At 47.6% G+C, this 16,463-nt stretch overlaps 1 protein-coding gene across 1 annotated transcript in view; it reads right to left on the bottom strand.

The window, feature by feature from the left end:
• Positions 1 to 16,463, bottom strand: part of LOC113987184 (exocyst complex component 4-like) — a gene marked incomplete at its 5' end in the record, with an annotated part of 145,375 nt that overhangs the window by 62,032 nt on the left and 66,880 nt on the right. Inside the window, 2 exons of the mRNA XM_039388695.1 lie at positions 2,172 to 2,260; positions 6,528 to 6,673. Coding sequence (XP_039244629.1) covers positions 2,172 to 2,260; positions 6,528 to 6,673 — 235 coding nt within the window. The remainder of the gene's footprint in view (positions 1 to 2,171; positions 2,261 to 6,527; positions 6,674 to 16,463) is intronic.

Here is a 16,463-nt window from a genome sequence, read left to right on the forward strand (position 1 = left end):
AAAAAAAAGATTCCCTAACAAAGTCACCCTCCCCCTGCTGCCACTGAAGAATCATCCCCGTGGATAAGGCTGTTGGGAACAGAAACTGTGCAGCGTTCACAGAAGGCAGAGTGTCACGTGCCTGCTTTCCACCAACCTGATTGAACAATTAAATTGTATTTCTCTTTAAAAGGGATAAAAAAAAAAAAAGGTAAAATAATAAAAAAAAAAAAAAAAGAAAAAATCCAAATGCAGATCTTGCTGTGGTCTGGGATTCAGGAAGATTAATGAGCTCCCTAAAAGGGAACAGCAGCTTCTAATAGAAAAGAGAGGCTACTACATTTTTAACATAAAGTTCAAAGGGAAACTTTTCTTGATGGTTTAAACTGCAAAGACCCTCAGCAAAGTCATCTCATCTATTGTCCCTGTTGACTCTTTGTCCCCTGTTGCATCACGTCCAAGCTCTTCCAACTCAGCCAGAAAGGGCAACAGAATCCGGGCTCCATCCACACCAATTCCTGTGTTTTGTCCTTTACTTCCTTTGTCCACAGGCTTTGTTCTTCCCAGCCTCTGGAATCCTGCAAATCCTGCACAGCCCTCCTGCATCCTCCCCTCTGGAAAAGGCTCCCAACCTCCTGCTCAGCACAAATGTTGCCTCAGGGTTTGTGTCCTGTTGTGAGTAAGGAATTCCAAACCCAGGACAGGAGCTGCTTATGAACAAACCCTCAGTTCAGTCTGACAGCAACAACCCCAAAAATCCCCAAAAAAAACCTCATCCTGGAGGAGGACACAGCCATGGGGTGAGTCAGTTCTGTTCTCTGCTCTGTTTTAAAGGCAACAGGGACAACGGGGCGTGGAGACAACCGGGAACGACGGAACACGACGGGACACGTCCTGAAAAGACCTGGAATTCTGGAGGGCTCAGAACTGTGGAGAATGACTTAAACCTTCCTAAAAAACTCAAGAGTTCACAACATCCCCCCCCGAGCTGGGGGACTTCTCTCAGCTAACCCCGGGCACGTGTGACAGGTGTGAAGGTGAGAACCTGAACCTCCGGGGGCGAAGAGCTGCACGTTCAACACCTCCCAGGTGTGTGCAAAAAGTGAGATCAGAATTTAAATGGCAGGTGTCTCCACTTCACTCTGCTTTCACATCGTGATGTGGGGCACCTGTCAACTCCAGCACATCTGCACCTCAGGTTCCTCCTTCACAGCCCACCCAGAACCATCTGAATATTCACCACGGAATTGTTAATCCCACAATCATCGATGCCAAGATCACCAAAGTGAAACAATCTGCCACAAGAACACTCTCTCTGTCCCTCCAGGCTTTTTTTCTGCACGCCCTGGTGGGTTTAACTTGTCGCTCAGGATAAGTTATAAAAGGAGGAAGGGAATAAAAAGTCATCCAAACAATCTTTTGTAAATTATAAAACGCTCTCAATTAAAAGCCAACTGGAAATTATCATGGGCAAGAGCTCAAGGAGAAGTTCTACTCTTTGCCATCATATTTTAAGAGTATAAATTATTTTCTTGTTATGATTATCCCAGCAAGAAACTGGAATAGATGACCCAGAATTTAGTCCTGCTGTAGGTTATCATGGCAACCTTAAGATATCCCCCTTGATTTTGCTGCCAAACCCAACCCTTTTGTGAAAGGAAAAACACATGGAATGATGCCATGCCTGGAGGACACCTCCCTGTGGATATAAAGCATGTCCCACAGGGAATATAAACCAGCAAGAGCAGCCCAAGTCCTCAAATTCACCTTTTGGAAACACTCTTCCAGTGCACAAAAGACAAAGAATTGGTCACTTTAGTCCATCCAACTTCAAATAAGAGCTGGCTGAGCTCAGCTCCCAGAGCAATCCAGGGGGAGTATCCCACCCAGCATGTGATGTGAGGAGATAAATGGCAGATAAGTATCCAAAGAAGCTCCAAAAATCCCAACCCAGTGCTGGGGGTGAGGTTTCCACTTCACCCACTGTCTTACAAGTATCTTTTTCAGACCTTGACCTCCAGCTGGAAACAGAGGGAACAAAGACAAACCCTGTTGCTTCCCAACTTAATAATAAACAGAGCTTCAAACCAGTGGCAAAGCAGAGGGGGATCAATACCTGGCACGGCATGGATGGGATATTCCAGCTCCTGCAAAGGACAATTATCCAGTTAACACATTTTCCCTTTCCATACCTTGCAGTTCCCCGCTCCTGCTGTACAGCTCCCTCCTCTGCTCCCGCAGGTAGGCACTCATGCTGATGGCGTGGGAGGAGGACTCAAACCTGGAATTCAACAGGAAGAAATCAATCCAGCCAGCCCTAAAAGCATCCTTCAGTCAGCCCTAAACAAGAGCAAAATGAATAAGATGAAAATTCCCGTGGAATTAGGAAAGATCAATTATTAAGTATTTATCTTACAGCTCTAACGGTCCACGAGGACCAACCTGAGGGGCAGAGACAAATATTTCCCAACTGTTGGAGCCTCGTGAACAGGATTTTTGGCACTCATGATGAAAGGGCACAGGCTGGGCACTGATCTGACCCCCTCAATGACTCCAGGACAGTTCTGGACACCACAAGTGTCCCGTGGCCAAGGGCCTTGTGCCCGACCTGCCTGAGCTGGGAATATTCCATGTGGCCAAAGGCTGCTGCTCCAGGCACTGGGAACACCAGCCCTGGTGGGCACTGGGAAACAGGGAGAAGGGAGCACATGGTGGGGATAAAACATCTCCCAAGGGACGAGGCACCTTCAAACAGCCCTGGTGGACACTGGACTGGGAGGGGAACTTCCTGCACAAAAACACCTCTGCTGTATCCCCTTCCCAATCCCCTTCCCAATCCTGCTGTTCAGGAATATTGAAGCAGCCTCAGTGGGGCCCAGAGGGACACTGGGAACAGCAGCATCACGCCAGAGAAAAGGGAAAAAAGCATTTCACAGCTTCCCCAGCGTCGGGGTTATGACTATTAACGAGGCTTTTCTGCTGTAATTTGGATTGTGTGAGGATTACTGCAACTGAACCAATAATGATTTATCAAAATACAACAAACTCTTCAGACTTTAATTAAATGAGCAGGAAATTCTTGTCTCTGTATTTACAACGTTCTCCCTCTTGGCCACAGTGAGATATTCAGTGTATCATTATCCCCACAGCCCAGAGATCTTCTCCAGGCATCAAAACCACATCTCACCCCTTTTTTTCCCCACAGACATCCAGTTTCTCTCCCCTATTTCCCTTCTTCTGCCACTTCCCAAATCTCCACATTCCTATTTCCACTTAAATCCTCTACCCTTGAACCTCCTTTCCCGTGCAGAGAATGTCAAAGAAATGTTAGTTTTGCACAGAATTACACGAAATTTTGCAAGTCTACAATTCCCTCCTTTCCTACCCCAAACCCAATTTACACCTTGCAAATCAAGCTACCTTTGGGAAGAGAAAAAAAGCCACATTTATGATGGCACAAAACATCCAAATTCCCAAAACACCCTTTATCTGAAGCTTTTTTTTTCCCCCCCAAACCAATGTTACAACTAAAGAAATCCTGATTTATTTATTTTTTTTTATTACACCCATTTTAAAGATAAGGAAAAAAAAGTCTCTTCCAAACACCAGCTGCTGATTTCCAGACAGCAGGATTCAACTGAGGAGTCCTCATTCTTCCACAGAAGACACAAGTGGCAGAGGTGTTTAATATTAATTAAATATTATTTAATATTAACTAGTATTAATATAGTATATATTTTTATCATATTATATATATAAATACACATATTATATTATATTATATTATATATTTTATTGTATTATATTATTATAGAAATAATATGTTAAATAATATTATTCTTTAAGATTAATTAAATATTAATTAATATTGATTAAATCAGCTCCCAGCTGTCACAGGACACGGCACAAACACCTGTGAGTAAAACACAGTGGAGGTGGAGGTGGAGCCCTGCCCTGAGAGACTCCTGAGGCCAGGAATTAAATGCAGATATCCTGATGACAAGTGGAAGGCTCTGATTTGGACAGAGCTGATGGAAAGGCAAGGAGAAGAGCCTGGAAGGCTGGCAGGGAAAGCACTGGAGATGGGAGAGGAGACAAGGATAACACTCCATCAAACGTGTACAAACCTCAGCGGGCCGAGAAATTCCATTGCAAGGGAGATTTGCACAGATCTGGTGCCAGCTGACAGGGGACCAAACAAGAGAGCCCAGGAAGCTCTGCTGTCACTGCAGGGACGGTGACAGGACCAGCAGCGAGGGATGTGCTGCTCCCACAGGTTATTCACCTGCACTTGAGACAGCTCCACCCTCCCTCCCTCCCTGCTGGGAAACTAATGCACAGCCTGAGCCTGCTGCAGTGAAACTGGGAGTTTTTATTCCTCAGATAAATTGTAAACCCAAGAACAGACCCGGGGTGAGAGGCTGAGCCACCCTGGTTTTGCTCCACTAAACATTTCCTGTGTCCAGCTCTGGGCCCTGAGCTCAGGAAGGCCCTGGAGGGGCTGGAGCAGGGGCAGAGAAGAGCAGCGAGGCTGGGGAAGGGACTGGAGCCCAAGTGCTGGGAGGAGAGGCTGAGGGAGCTGGGGGGGCTCAGCCTGGAGAGGAGGAGGCTCAGGGGAGACCTCCTCACTCTCTGCAACTCCCTGCCAGGAGGGGGGAGCCGGGGGGGGTCGGGCTCTGCTCCCAGGCAGAGATCAGTGAGACAAGAGGGCTCGGTCTTCAGCTGTGCCAGGGGAGGTTTAGGTTGGATATTAGGAAGAATTTCTTTGCAGAGAGGGTGCTCAGCCATTGGAATGGGCTGCCCAGGGAAGTGGGGGATTCTCCGTCCCTGGAGGTGTTTAAGGACAGACTGGATGTGGCATCAGTGCCATGGGCTGGGAACCGTAGAGGTCGTGGATCAAGGGTTGGACTTGATGATCTCAGAAGTCCTTTCCAACCCGACTGGTTCTATGATTCTATGATTCTATGATTTCTATGATTCTATGATTCTAATATTCATTTCTTGCAGTGTTGTGAGATTTTTTGGTCTCTCAAAGGAATTTAATTTAAAAAAAATAAATGCATTTTGCATTCTTAGAAGAAGCTGAGGTGGATATGAAGTGTGGTACCTGGTTATCCTCCAGGTTTATGGTCTCCAGCAGATCATGTTCCTGCAAGCCTCGTAAACTGTTCATTTTGTTGCGGGACAGGTCCAGCTTCTGTAGAGTTTTCAAGCTCTCCAGCCAGGACAAGAGGGCACGGCCTCAAGCTGGGCCAGGGCAGGGGCAGGTTGGACATCAGGAAGGAATGTTTTCCATGGAGAGGGATCAGGCATTGGAATGGGCTGCCCAGGGAGGGGGTGGAGTCACCGTCCCTGGAGGTGTTTAAGGACAGACTGGATGTGGCATCAGTGCCATGGGCTGGGAACCACGGCGGGGTTGGATCAAGGGTTGGGCTGGATGATCTCAGAGGGCTTTTCCAACCTGGCTGATTCTGGGATTCTATGATCTGCAAGTCAGGGCACATTTGAAGTGAAATTCTCAACCTGAAACAGCCCTAAAAGCATCCTTCAGTCAGCCCTAAACAAGATCAAAATTAATAAGATGAAAATTCTCACGGAATTAGGGACCAATCCATTATTAAGCATTTATCTTATGGCTCTAACAGTCCACAAGGACCAACCTGAGAGGCAAAGACAAATAAGTTAAAAGTGTTAAAAAAAGAGTTAAAAAAAAAGGGTGGGGAGTAATAACGAGGGATTGACAGGAGCAGGAGGCACCTCTGGAATCCTTCTAAGCACAGGTTACAGGAGAACTAATCCTCTGAGGGGCAAAATCGGTGAAGAAGACTTGGATTTCTGACTGGGGCCTCAGGTGTTATGAGAACACACCCCCTCAGGGCACCTGCTGCAAAACCAGCACTATTTAGTGCTCCCCAAAATCCTCACGTGGCCAAAGAGAATGACCAGCACATGTGGGCAGTAGAAGAGGTGAAAATTCAGCACAGCTCCCCTGAACCTAAGTGTGAATCTCCTCTGCTCACCAACTCCTCCTCCTCCTCACTCCTTATTCCTGCCCAGATTCCCTCCAGCAGATCCTTCCCTTGGGCCACCCAGCCTCTCTCATCCTCTCTCTTACACTCTCCTCCCAACCACTTAATTCTTTCCACCCTGAACTTTGAATTAAAGGAGTTAGTGACAGGATTAACTGCTTAGCCTATCTAGTAATTACACAGTTATCTTAATTCCCTTTGTCCGGTCCCTTTTATCGCTCTCTTTAACAGGTCCTGAATTTCCCCTGGACAAAGGGAGGCATAATGGATCACTGCAGGCTTTGCAGCAGCTTTGTAATGGGATTCCAGCCCAGAAATGAGCCCTGGGAAGAGCTGAACTCTCCAAATCCGGTGCTGAATCCGTGACAGATCTTAGCCGGGCTTCAGCTCCGGGCATTAAATCTCCAACTCGGAACTTCCACACCTCTCCCACTGTGAAACTGTGATTAGCAGCCAGCCTTGTGCAGCACTTGAGGGATCAAAGGCAGCTTAGGCAGGGCTTTAGCATCCTCAGCTTACTTGAACAGGGGGTTTTTAGGTCTCTGGGGTTTCTTCTTGGCGAAGAAGGCGGCGAATTCCCGGCCGGAGCTGGCGTAGCTCAGCTGGGCCGAGGGCTCCGAGGCCGTGCGGGTGTTCTTCATGTCCAGGTACTCTGTCAGCAGCATCTGCAACGGCAGGCAGAGATAAAAATAGCATTTAAATTTATCATTTCACCTGAACGTCGGGGATTTTTAGGTGCTTTGTACGGAAAACTCGACAAAACCCTCGAAAATTCCGACTGAGGGAAACGCGGCTGAAAACAATCAGAAACAGGATCCTGGGGATTCTCGTGGCTCTAATTGGGTAAAAGCTTGTTTTTCATTACTTAGAGTCATGGAATGGTTTGGGATGGAAGGGAATTTAAAATCATCCAGTTCCTATGGGCAGGGACACCTCCCACTAGCCCAGGTTGCTCCAACCTGCCCTTGGACACTTCCAAGGATCCAGGAGCAGCCACAGCTTCTCTGGGCAACCTCTGCCAGGGCCTCCCCGCCCTCCCAGCCAGAAATTCCTTCCCAATATCCCATCTAAACACATTCTCTGTCACTTTGAAAGCCATTCCCCCTTGTCCTTTTCCATGGGAGAAGGCAGGTTTTTAAGGAAAGTTATCATGGATTGGGTTGGAAGGGACTTTAAAGATCACCCAGTTCCACCCCCTGCCACGGGCAGGGACACCTGGTACCATCCACACCAGGGCAGGATGTCTTCAGCAATTAGTTGGAGGCATGGAATACATGGAATATTCTGTATTACCCAGCAGTGAACATGGGTGATATTTAAGCAGTAATCTGCCCTTTTTTGCTTTATTTTTACTCCTTTCTTTGCTGCATTTTCTGGGCCCCTTTGAGCTGCAGAAGCTCAGCTCAGGTGGGTTCAGCACAGCCCTCTTTCCCCTGGGCATTAAACCTTTCCCTGAGAGGATGCTCTGGAAGGTGAGGGGGTGGCAGGCACTAAACCTGAGGGAATAGATCCTGCTTCTTTGGGATTTAAAAATGTTTAGCTTCACCTCAGTTGTAAATAGAAATTTCTGTGTTCTTCCCCACCTGCCAGTTGTGCAGAGCCACTGAAGCTCAGCTAAATTATCCTTGCAGAGCAGGAATCTGCTCTCAGTCACTTGGGCAACTCTCACACTCCCCTTTGGCCTTTGTATCCTACGGGAACAAATGGAAGTCCAGTCCTGCTGCAAGTGGGATTTAATCTTTCAGGAAAATCCTTTCTTTTGTGCCACCTGTGAAGCAGGTGGGAATTACACCTTTCTGGTGAAGTTCATTGTGTTTTGGTCCATTTTAGTGCAGTTGGCTTGTTCTCCACCCTCTGGATTGTCCTGGACCGTGTTGGGTGGTATTTTCCCACCTTCCCAGTCACATCAGAAGGAGCATGTGCTGAAGATCCACAGAGAATAAAGTCACAGACTGGTTTGGGTTGGAAGGGAACTTAAAGCTCATGTGATTCCACCCCCTGCCATGGGCAGGGACACCTTCCACTCTCCCAGGTTGCTCCAACCTGGCCTTGGACACTTCCAGGAATCCAGAGGCAGCCACAGTTTCTCTGGGCAACCTGCTCCACAGTTTTCTTATCCATGACAATTCCCTCTGTTCCGAGCCCCTGATGGTACCAAAAGTCACCTGCAAGGAGTCCCCACTCTTCCCAAAAAGTGATTCCATCCATGGCAGGCCCAGGGAGGTGGTGGGTGGGTTTTAGCTGCCCTTTCCACACTGGTTATAAACATAAAATATGCTCTTAAAAACACTAAGGTTTGCCATGGTGAGCTGTGCATTACAAACCCACCTTTTATAAATGCATATATATTTTTTCTACAGAAAACATCCATGAGCGTGCTGGGGGTCACATATGTTGGAAAATATCCCTGGAAAGCTGCAAAAAAATCGCCCTTGGACAGTTCCCAAACCAAAAACGTTTCCTTTATCATTGAAAACATGAATTCTCACAGCTGCCAGTTCTGCCAAAGCAGTTTAGGAATGGTTTTCCTGTCACCCTGTGAGGGGCTGAGGGGAGTCCCTTTGTGGGATGAAACCCTTTGCAGCCTGATATTTGATATTATTTAAGCAAACCCACAAGTGCAGGAGTAGAAACATGTTCCAAGTTCTTCCCTTTTCATTCCCTCGTGCCTGAAGATGAAAAGAAACCCCTCGAAAACTGACTTTTGTCCACGTATTCCGAAAGCCACTATTTATTTTCTGGAAATTCTGCCTACTCTGAGGCCATTAGGAATGTGTTCCATGTGAATAATTAGCCAGACAGAGCCCATCAAAGAGACTTGGATGTAATGAAAGGAATTCATCACTCCTGCGCTGGCTAAGTTGAAACAAATTACATTGGAATAAATATCCAGGCGAATGGAACCGTGCCCCTAATTAGAAACAATTCAGGATTAGCTCAGAACAAGAAATAATAATAATAAAAACGCACACAAAAAAAAATTCGGCCTCTAAAACATCTCAATTAAAACTTCACCTGAGCACAAGCTTTGAAAACTCGTGTTTATGGGTAAAAAAAATAATCACTGTGCTTAATTTGTGACACTAATTTACCAAATCCGTTTGTATTTTGCATTTCATCTTCTCCGCTCTAAATTACCAGCCCTAAAATCGCCACGAAAATCTAATTAAACCCTCAAACTTAATCAAGTTTAAAAAACACAGAGAAAAAAAAACATTTAGCAATTTGTTCTTCCATTATGGATGAAACCTGTTTATAATGGATTCCACGACTCCAGTGTCACTTTATATCCAGGACTAGGGAATATTAAGTGTGTAATACAGGGCTTGGCTCCAAGATTACAATAAACCAACAGAGGTTTGAGCTGGGAAAAGAAAGAATTATCCCTGCTGGGGAACAAGTGAAATAGAGAAGCAGGAGAGGAGTTTGCTGGAAGACATTCAGAGCAGTTTGAAAAACGCCAAAGATTAGGGGGAAAGAAGGGAAACCTGTTAATTTATGGTTCATTTGTTTTATTAATCTATTTAACAGGCAAGTGGGGCAGGATGGTTGGATTCAAGGCTGGGAAAAAGTCAGAAGCTGGAAAAGCAGTGAAAGTTGTTGGTTTGGATAACTCAAAGTTTGTGGAATCACAGAATGGTTTGGACTGGGAGGAACATCCCATTCCAACCCCCTGCCATGGGCAGGGACACCTCCCACCATCCCAGGTTGCTCCACGCCCCGTCCAGCCTGGCCTTGGACACTTCCAGGGATGGGGCAGTTGAGCTTTAAGTTAAAAAATCCAAGCTTGGTAAAAACTGTGCCAGACAGATCCAAGCTCTTCCTCCCCCAGTGCCCTGAATTCAACAGTTCCACAGATTCTTCAGGACAAAGGAATGAAGTGTAAACGTGGCTGAGCAGTGACAGGACACAGCCAAGGGGGACAGGAGAGGTCTTTGCAGGGAGGCTTCAGGAGGACCTTGAAACCCCTTCCAGGGTCTAAAGGGGCTCCAGGAGAGCTGGAGAGGGACTTGGAACAAGGCCTGGAGGGACAGGACACAGGGAATGGCTTCCCAGTGCCAGAGAGCAGGGATAGATGGGATATTGGGAAGGAATTGCTGGCTGGGAGGGTGGGGAGGTACTGGCATAGGTTGCCTAGAGAAGCTGTGGCTGCCCCTGGATCCCTGGAAGTGTTCAAGGCCAGTTTGGAGCAACCTGGGCTAGTGGAAGGTGTCCCTGCCCATGGCAGGGGGTGGCACTAGATGATCTTTAAGGTCCCTTCCACCCCAAACCATTCTGGGATTCAACACTCAGCACATTTGCCTCGTAACTGCAGCACAAACATTAAAACCCTTCTAATTTTCCAGCACCATCAACACGTGGCCCAGCGTGCAAACCCTGCCAGCAACCAGCTGCAAAAACCAGCCTGAAGTTTCCCTTTCTCTCACTGGGCTGAGCCATTCCTGGTGTTCAATCAGTGTCATCACCCTCGATTTATTCCCTGTGCCTGGACAGCCCAAGTTATCCAGAGAAGAGGGTTTTAATAAGGATCATATTCCAATGTTGGAAGTTGTGGTCTGGCCGTGTACTTATTAAAAACCACAGCAAGGCAGAACTTGAAATGCATTTAAAAGGAAAGGAAAACCAGATAATCCAAAGAAAAAAAAACCCAAAAACCAAATCAACACTTAAAAGAAAAGAAAAACCAGGCACTTCTTGCCTGTGTAAGGGAAAGAAGTTTCCCTTGACCAGCCAAGTCAGGGAATTCCTTGATTTGGTCCCGTAACACCTGATTAGGAGTTGCTAAGCCATCAATCAAAAACCTCGTTAGGCATTAATCACAGGAGCTTCCAGCAAGATTTATGAGTGACTGCAAAGTCTGCAACACCCCATCCATCTCCAGCGAGGAGCCGGAGTTCGGCTCCGCGGTCGGATCCTGCCATCCGTGGGGCGTGTTTACATCGGTCAAACCAACCAACCTGGCCAGGAAACGGGACAAAGAGCTCCTTCTCCCAAAGACTGCTCTTTGGGAGGGAAAATTAATACCCAGTGTTTTATTGGAAAAGCAATATTTCTGGGTTTGGAGCCTCAATTAAACCCTCAGGTTCCAAAAGGTCACGTCGGCACGTGCGGCCTGTCCATCACCTCGAGTTGATAACACTCAAAGTCCTCCTGAACTGCAACATTGGGGCAAGACCACATTTTGCTTCTGTGACTCTCCAGACCCACGTTTTCCTGCTCTGGCTGAGCTCCACAACAAGCTGGATAAGTTCTTATCATGCCCAAGACTGACCTGTGAGCAAAGCGCGGGCAGGAAAACACACCCGGCCACGGCGACAGCTGAATTAATTCCTATTTTGCACCCCTGGTGAGGTTCTAAAAGAGAGCTGAGCTCTGAATAAGCTTTATTCTCTCAGTTAAAAGCTTTAGTTGGTGTTTCACATCCTCACACACTCTGAGTCGAGATGGATGTAATCCTGGAGCCAAGCCCTGTATTACACACTTAATATTCCCAAGTCCTAGATATAAAGTGACACCAGAGTCGTGGAATCCATTAAACCCTCAAACTTAATCAAGTTTAAAAACACAGAGAAAAAACATTTAGCAATTTGTTCTTCCATTATGGATGAAACCTGTTCAGTCCCAGAATTATAAAATGGTTTGGGGTGGAAGGAACCTTAAGGATCATCCAGTGCCACCTCTGACCATGGGCAGGGACACCTTCCACTATCCCAGGTTGCTCCAACCCGGCCTTGGACACTTCCAGGGATCCAGGGGCAGCCACAGCTTCTCTGGGAAATCCATTCCAGCCCCTCCCCACCCTCCCAGCCAGCAATTCCTTCCCAATATCCCACCTATCCCTGCCCTCTGGCCCTGGGAAGCCATTCCCTGTGTCCTGTCCCTCCAGGCCTTGTCCCCAGTCCCTCTCCAGCTCTCCTGGAGCCCCTTTAGGCCCTGCCAGGGGCTCTCAGCTCTCCCTGGAGCCTTCTCTTCTCCAGGGGAACATTCCCAGCTCTCCCAGCCTGGCTCCATAAACCACCTCCCTCACAAAACCACAACACACTCCACACCATCAACTCTGGTTTTCAACATCCTTCCTATATTTGGGGTGGCCACAAAATCAAAGGAAAACCAGACCACTGATTTTTTAAGGGTGAATGGGATGACCAGGTAGTTATTGGCCTCTCTCCCTCATATTGATCAGGGACAATATCACAGAAGAGATGGTGGAAGACTCTATTAAGAAAGAATTAAGGGAGAATAACAGAATTCATGTCCAGCAACACGGATTTGCAGGAGATGGATCCTGGTTGATGTATTCTTATGATGGTGACAAATTCAGCTTTAAATAAACAGAAGGAGCTGAAGTTTTATGCCCACCAAAGATGTGACAAAAGCCAAAGCACTAAAAGTCAACACACAAATCTGGGCAGTTGCACGACCACGTTCAACCAGAAACGAGAACATCGTCGACACTGGATTTTGCAGGGTCCCAGAAATCTTAATTCCTCTTTTTGTCCTCTGTATTCCAAGAGAAACACAAGAGTATCTCAGAATCCTTTTCTTCTGTTGGACAGAAATCTAATTTTCAGTCTAAGTTCAATTCATCTTCGTTTTTAAAACAACAGTTATTAGAAGTGGCTGAATCAATAAAAGCACATGGAAGTGCTGTTGCCCAGAGAAGCTGTGGATTCCTCATCCCTGGAAGTGTCCCAGGCCAGGTTGGGGCTTGGAGCAACCTGGGAGAGTGGAAGGTGTCCCTGCCCGTGGCAGGGGGTGGAACTGGATGATCTCTGAGGTCCTTTCCAACTCAAACCATTCCATGATTCTGTAAGAGTGCCTGCAGCAACCCCTTTCTGGACTGAATGGATCTGAACTTCTCCTGGCTCCACATTCCTATGGATAAAATTACTACAGAAGGTTCATTAATTATAATATTTCTGGGGGAAAATGGTAAATAATAAAGTGAACACAGAAAATCCCATTCTCCTGTTACGCTTTTTATTATTATTTTTAGTAATATAATCATGGACTGTAAAAATTTCGATGTCAGCAGAGGTAAATCTCTCCTTCTAGGGAAAAGAAAAGGAAGTGGTTATCTACAGGATTATTGTGCAACATTGCCTCTACAAATTTGGGAATATTAAGGATAATGGGTATTAATTATCTCCTCGGGAATAGAGCTTTGTCAGAAGTAAACGTTTAGAGCATCGCTCCTGTGTTGGTCTCACATCTGGAATGCAAATCAAACCCTGGCATTCACAAACCAAGGGATCAGGGAAAAGGGGGTGGAAGGTGCATAAAAGCAGCCTGGAAGGTGTTCAAAGGCTGGAAAACAGGACTTAGAGCAACACTCCAAGAGCTCCACGAGCTCGGCCTCGTTAGCGGAGCCACGAGCAGGCTCAGGGGTGGCTGGATCACCCTGGGCATGACACAGGGCTGATCAAACAGCTGCACTAATGAACCCTTCACACCATTCCAAAGGCTGGGATGGTGAAGCTGGACAGGCTGTGAGGAAGGATTGGGCACCCAGAGTTCATTGACTGTGGATATCAAAGGGGACAGTTTGTTGTCTGTCACTGATTCCTCTTTCCCCCTCCCAGTCAGGACTGGAGCCTTTCTGAAGCATGGGAATTAATTCCAGAAAGTCCCAGGGCTTTCTAGGGGTCGAGCAAGAAGGCACAAGAACTTCTTATCATCAGGAAATCTCAATAAAGCTATTCCATCATCCATAAAATCCCAGAATGGTTTGGCTTGGAAGGGGCCTTAAGGATCATCCAGTGCCACCCCCTGCCACGGGCAGGGACACCTTCCACTAGCTCAGGTTGCTCCAACCTGGCCTTGGACACTTCCAGGAATCCAGGGGCAGCCACAGCTTCTCTGGGAAACCCATTCCAGCCCCTCCCCACCCTCTCAGCCAGGAATTCCTTCCCGATATCCCACCTAAATCCCCTCTCCTTCAGCTTAAAGCCACCCAGTGCCAGCTCCAAGGCTCCTCCTCCTCCAGGGTTCCAAGCCCCACCTTCCCAGCACCTCCAGTGCCCACTTCCAGTTGAGATGAGAACCAAAACCAGCTGCTGGTGAGGTTTGTGGTCGGGGAACAGGTTTGTGCCAGTGGAAAATTCTCCCCCAGGCCTGTCCTTGGCACAAAAGTCCAACTGGAGGCTGCTTTGCTTGTGGGGTGAGGAAAATGCAAGAGGTAAAACCCCCTGGCAATAACCCAGAGCATCTGGGAATGTCTCTGGCATTTTGCAGCAACTGAAAGCAAGGTTTATCTTCAGCTTCCTGCTTTGCTACACCGGGCAGAGGGAGAACAGCTGGGATTTCAGGTGTGGGAGGCACTGTGGGCTCCTCCCGAGCTGTGCCGGCCCCTGGGAAGGCTTTGGAGTCACGTATTAAAGTCAGAGCAGGCAGGAGGAACCAGCAGCTGAGATCACAAAAAGCAGGAGAGGGATTTCCCAAGGGGATTTCAATGAGGAAAGCTGGTTAAAAAAACCCAGACCAGCAGGTTCAAATCATCCCACACCCTCTGGTTCAGAGGGGACAGCAAACGCTGAGGGAACACGCGACGCTCCTGAGGGATGGACACCCAGCTACAGATGATTCCAGGGGCAAGGAGAGCAACTGCAAATGAATCCCAGAAGGAAAAAAAGCTGGGAATTCAAGTGGGATGCACTGCTGTGACACTGTGTAAACACAGGGAAGAGGTAGCTGGAAGGGGGGGGTTGGAATTACAGGATGTTTCGGGTCCCTCCCAACATAAACCACACCGTGATTCCAGGCTCTGGAGATGGGATTCACCCCTTGCAAAGTGCCAGAACCAGGCAGGGAAAGCTGTGGCACTGTGAGACAACACTCTGTAGCTAATTACCCAGTAATTAGCTGGATTAAAAGTCTTGATAATTAAAACGCTGCAGTGATTGTGGAATTTCAGTTAAAAAAAAAAAAAAGAGGAACCATTAATTGAATTCCAAGAACAGAGTTTTCCTGTATCAGTTTTAGCACGTGGAGAACGTGGGCTCAAACACACCAAAGGGGAGCCTGAAAGAGCAAACCCCAATTTTTAGGGGCCCTGAACATCATTTAATGCAGCACAACCTGCTGCATTATATCTAATCTTGTGGCTACTCAAATTCGTTTAACACAGCAATAAAAACCCTCCCAGAATTCATTCTCTCCAGGCACTGCCCAATTCCATTCTTGCACAAGAAGAATTCCTTTTGTTTTTCATTTTTGGGAAGAGGTAAAGAATCCCCCCCCCTCCCCAGAACTCTTGACAGATAATGCCATCAGTGCTCCCCTCGTTATCAGTGCTAATTGGGACCGAGCACAGCTCTTCCTGCAGCCCTGGGAATGTGCACCTCCCTCCAGGGAGAGAGGGAAGGAGGGAACAAACCTCAAAACTGCTTTAAAACCACCACTTTGCCAGAGCTGTCGTGGTTGGCAACGAGCCCTACCCTGCTCGGGTGGCTTTGGGCAGTTTAAAACCAGCAGCTTTTCATTCCACAGGCTTCTGATGACACATGTGGGGGCTTTATAACCTCACTCTGCACCACAAGCTCTGGTTCACCCTCTCCCTCTTCACAGGGGCTGCCACAGCAGTTCCTAAATCCAGCAGGAAAGGGACCCTGGATCAGTCACCATTCCAATGGAGAAATCAGTCACCATTCCATTCCATTCGAGTGTTCCCTAATTCCCTCTGATGACACATCACTGTTACATCATTTTGCCCTCATGAGATCCCACCTGGAATATTGTTGTGTCCAGGTCTGGAGTTTACAGGACGAGAAAGATGTGGAGCTGCTGGAGCAAATCCAGAGGAGGCCACGGAGCTGCTCCAGGGGCTGGATTCCCTCTGCTCTGGAGCCATGATAGGAGAGCTGGGAATGTTCCCCTGGAGAAGAGAAGGCTCCAGGGAGAGCTGAGAGCCCCTTGCAGGGCCTAAAGGGGTTCCAGGAGAGCTGGAGAGGGACTGGGGACAAGGCCTGGAGGGACAGGACACAGGGAATGGCTTCCTAGTGCCAGAGGGCAGGGATAGGTGGGATATTGGGAAGGAATTGCTGGCTGGGAGGGTGGGGAGGGACTGGAATGGATTTCCCAGAGAAGCTGTGGCTGCCCCTGGATCCCTGGAAGTGTCCAAGGCCAGGTTGGAGCAACCTGGGCTAGTGGAAGGTGTCCCAGCTCATGGCAGGGGTGGCACTGGATGATCCTTAAGGTCCCTTCCAACCCAAACCATTCCATGATTCTGGGACTGAACAGATTTAAAGTGAAACCCTGGTCCTGCTACAAACCCCAAAACAATTATTACAACAAAAGAGGAACAAACACTGATGACAAATTTATTTAAGCCCCCAGGAGTCATCTTGACTGACTGGCTCATAAAACAAATGGAGAGGGTTTATTTTTCTCCAGGCACCTTCAGCTGCTCTGCAAACACAAGAGTGCACTGGCAGAAGTGATCCCAGTTACAAGGCC

The sequence above is a fragment of the Pipra filicauda genome, unplaced genomic scaffold (genome assembly GCF_003945595.2).
Source record: "Pipra filicauda isolate LSUMZ 115617 unplaced genomic scaffold, ASM394559v2 scaffold678_size160543_pilon, whole genome shotgun sequence".
NCBI classification, from domain to species: domain Eukaryota; kingdom Metazoa; phylum Chordata; class Aves; order Passeriformes; family Pipridae; genus Pipra; species Pipra filicauda.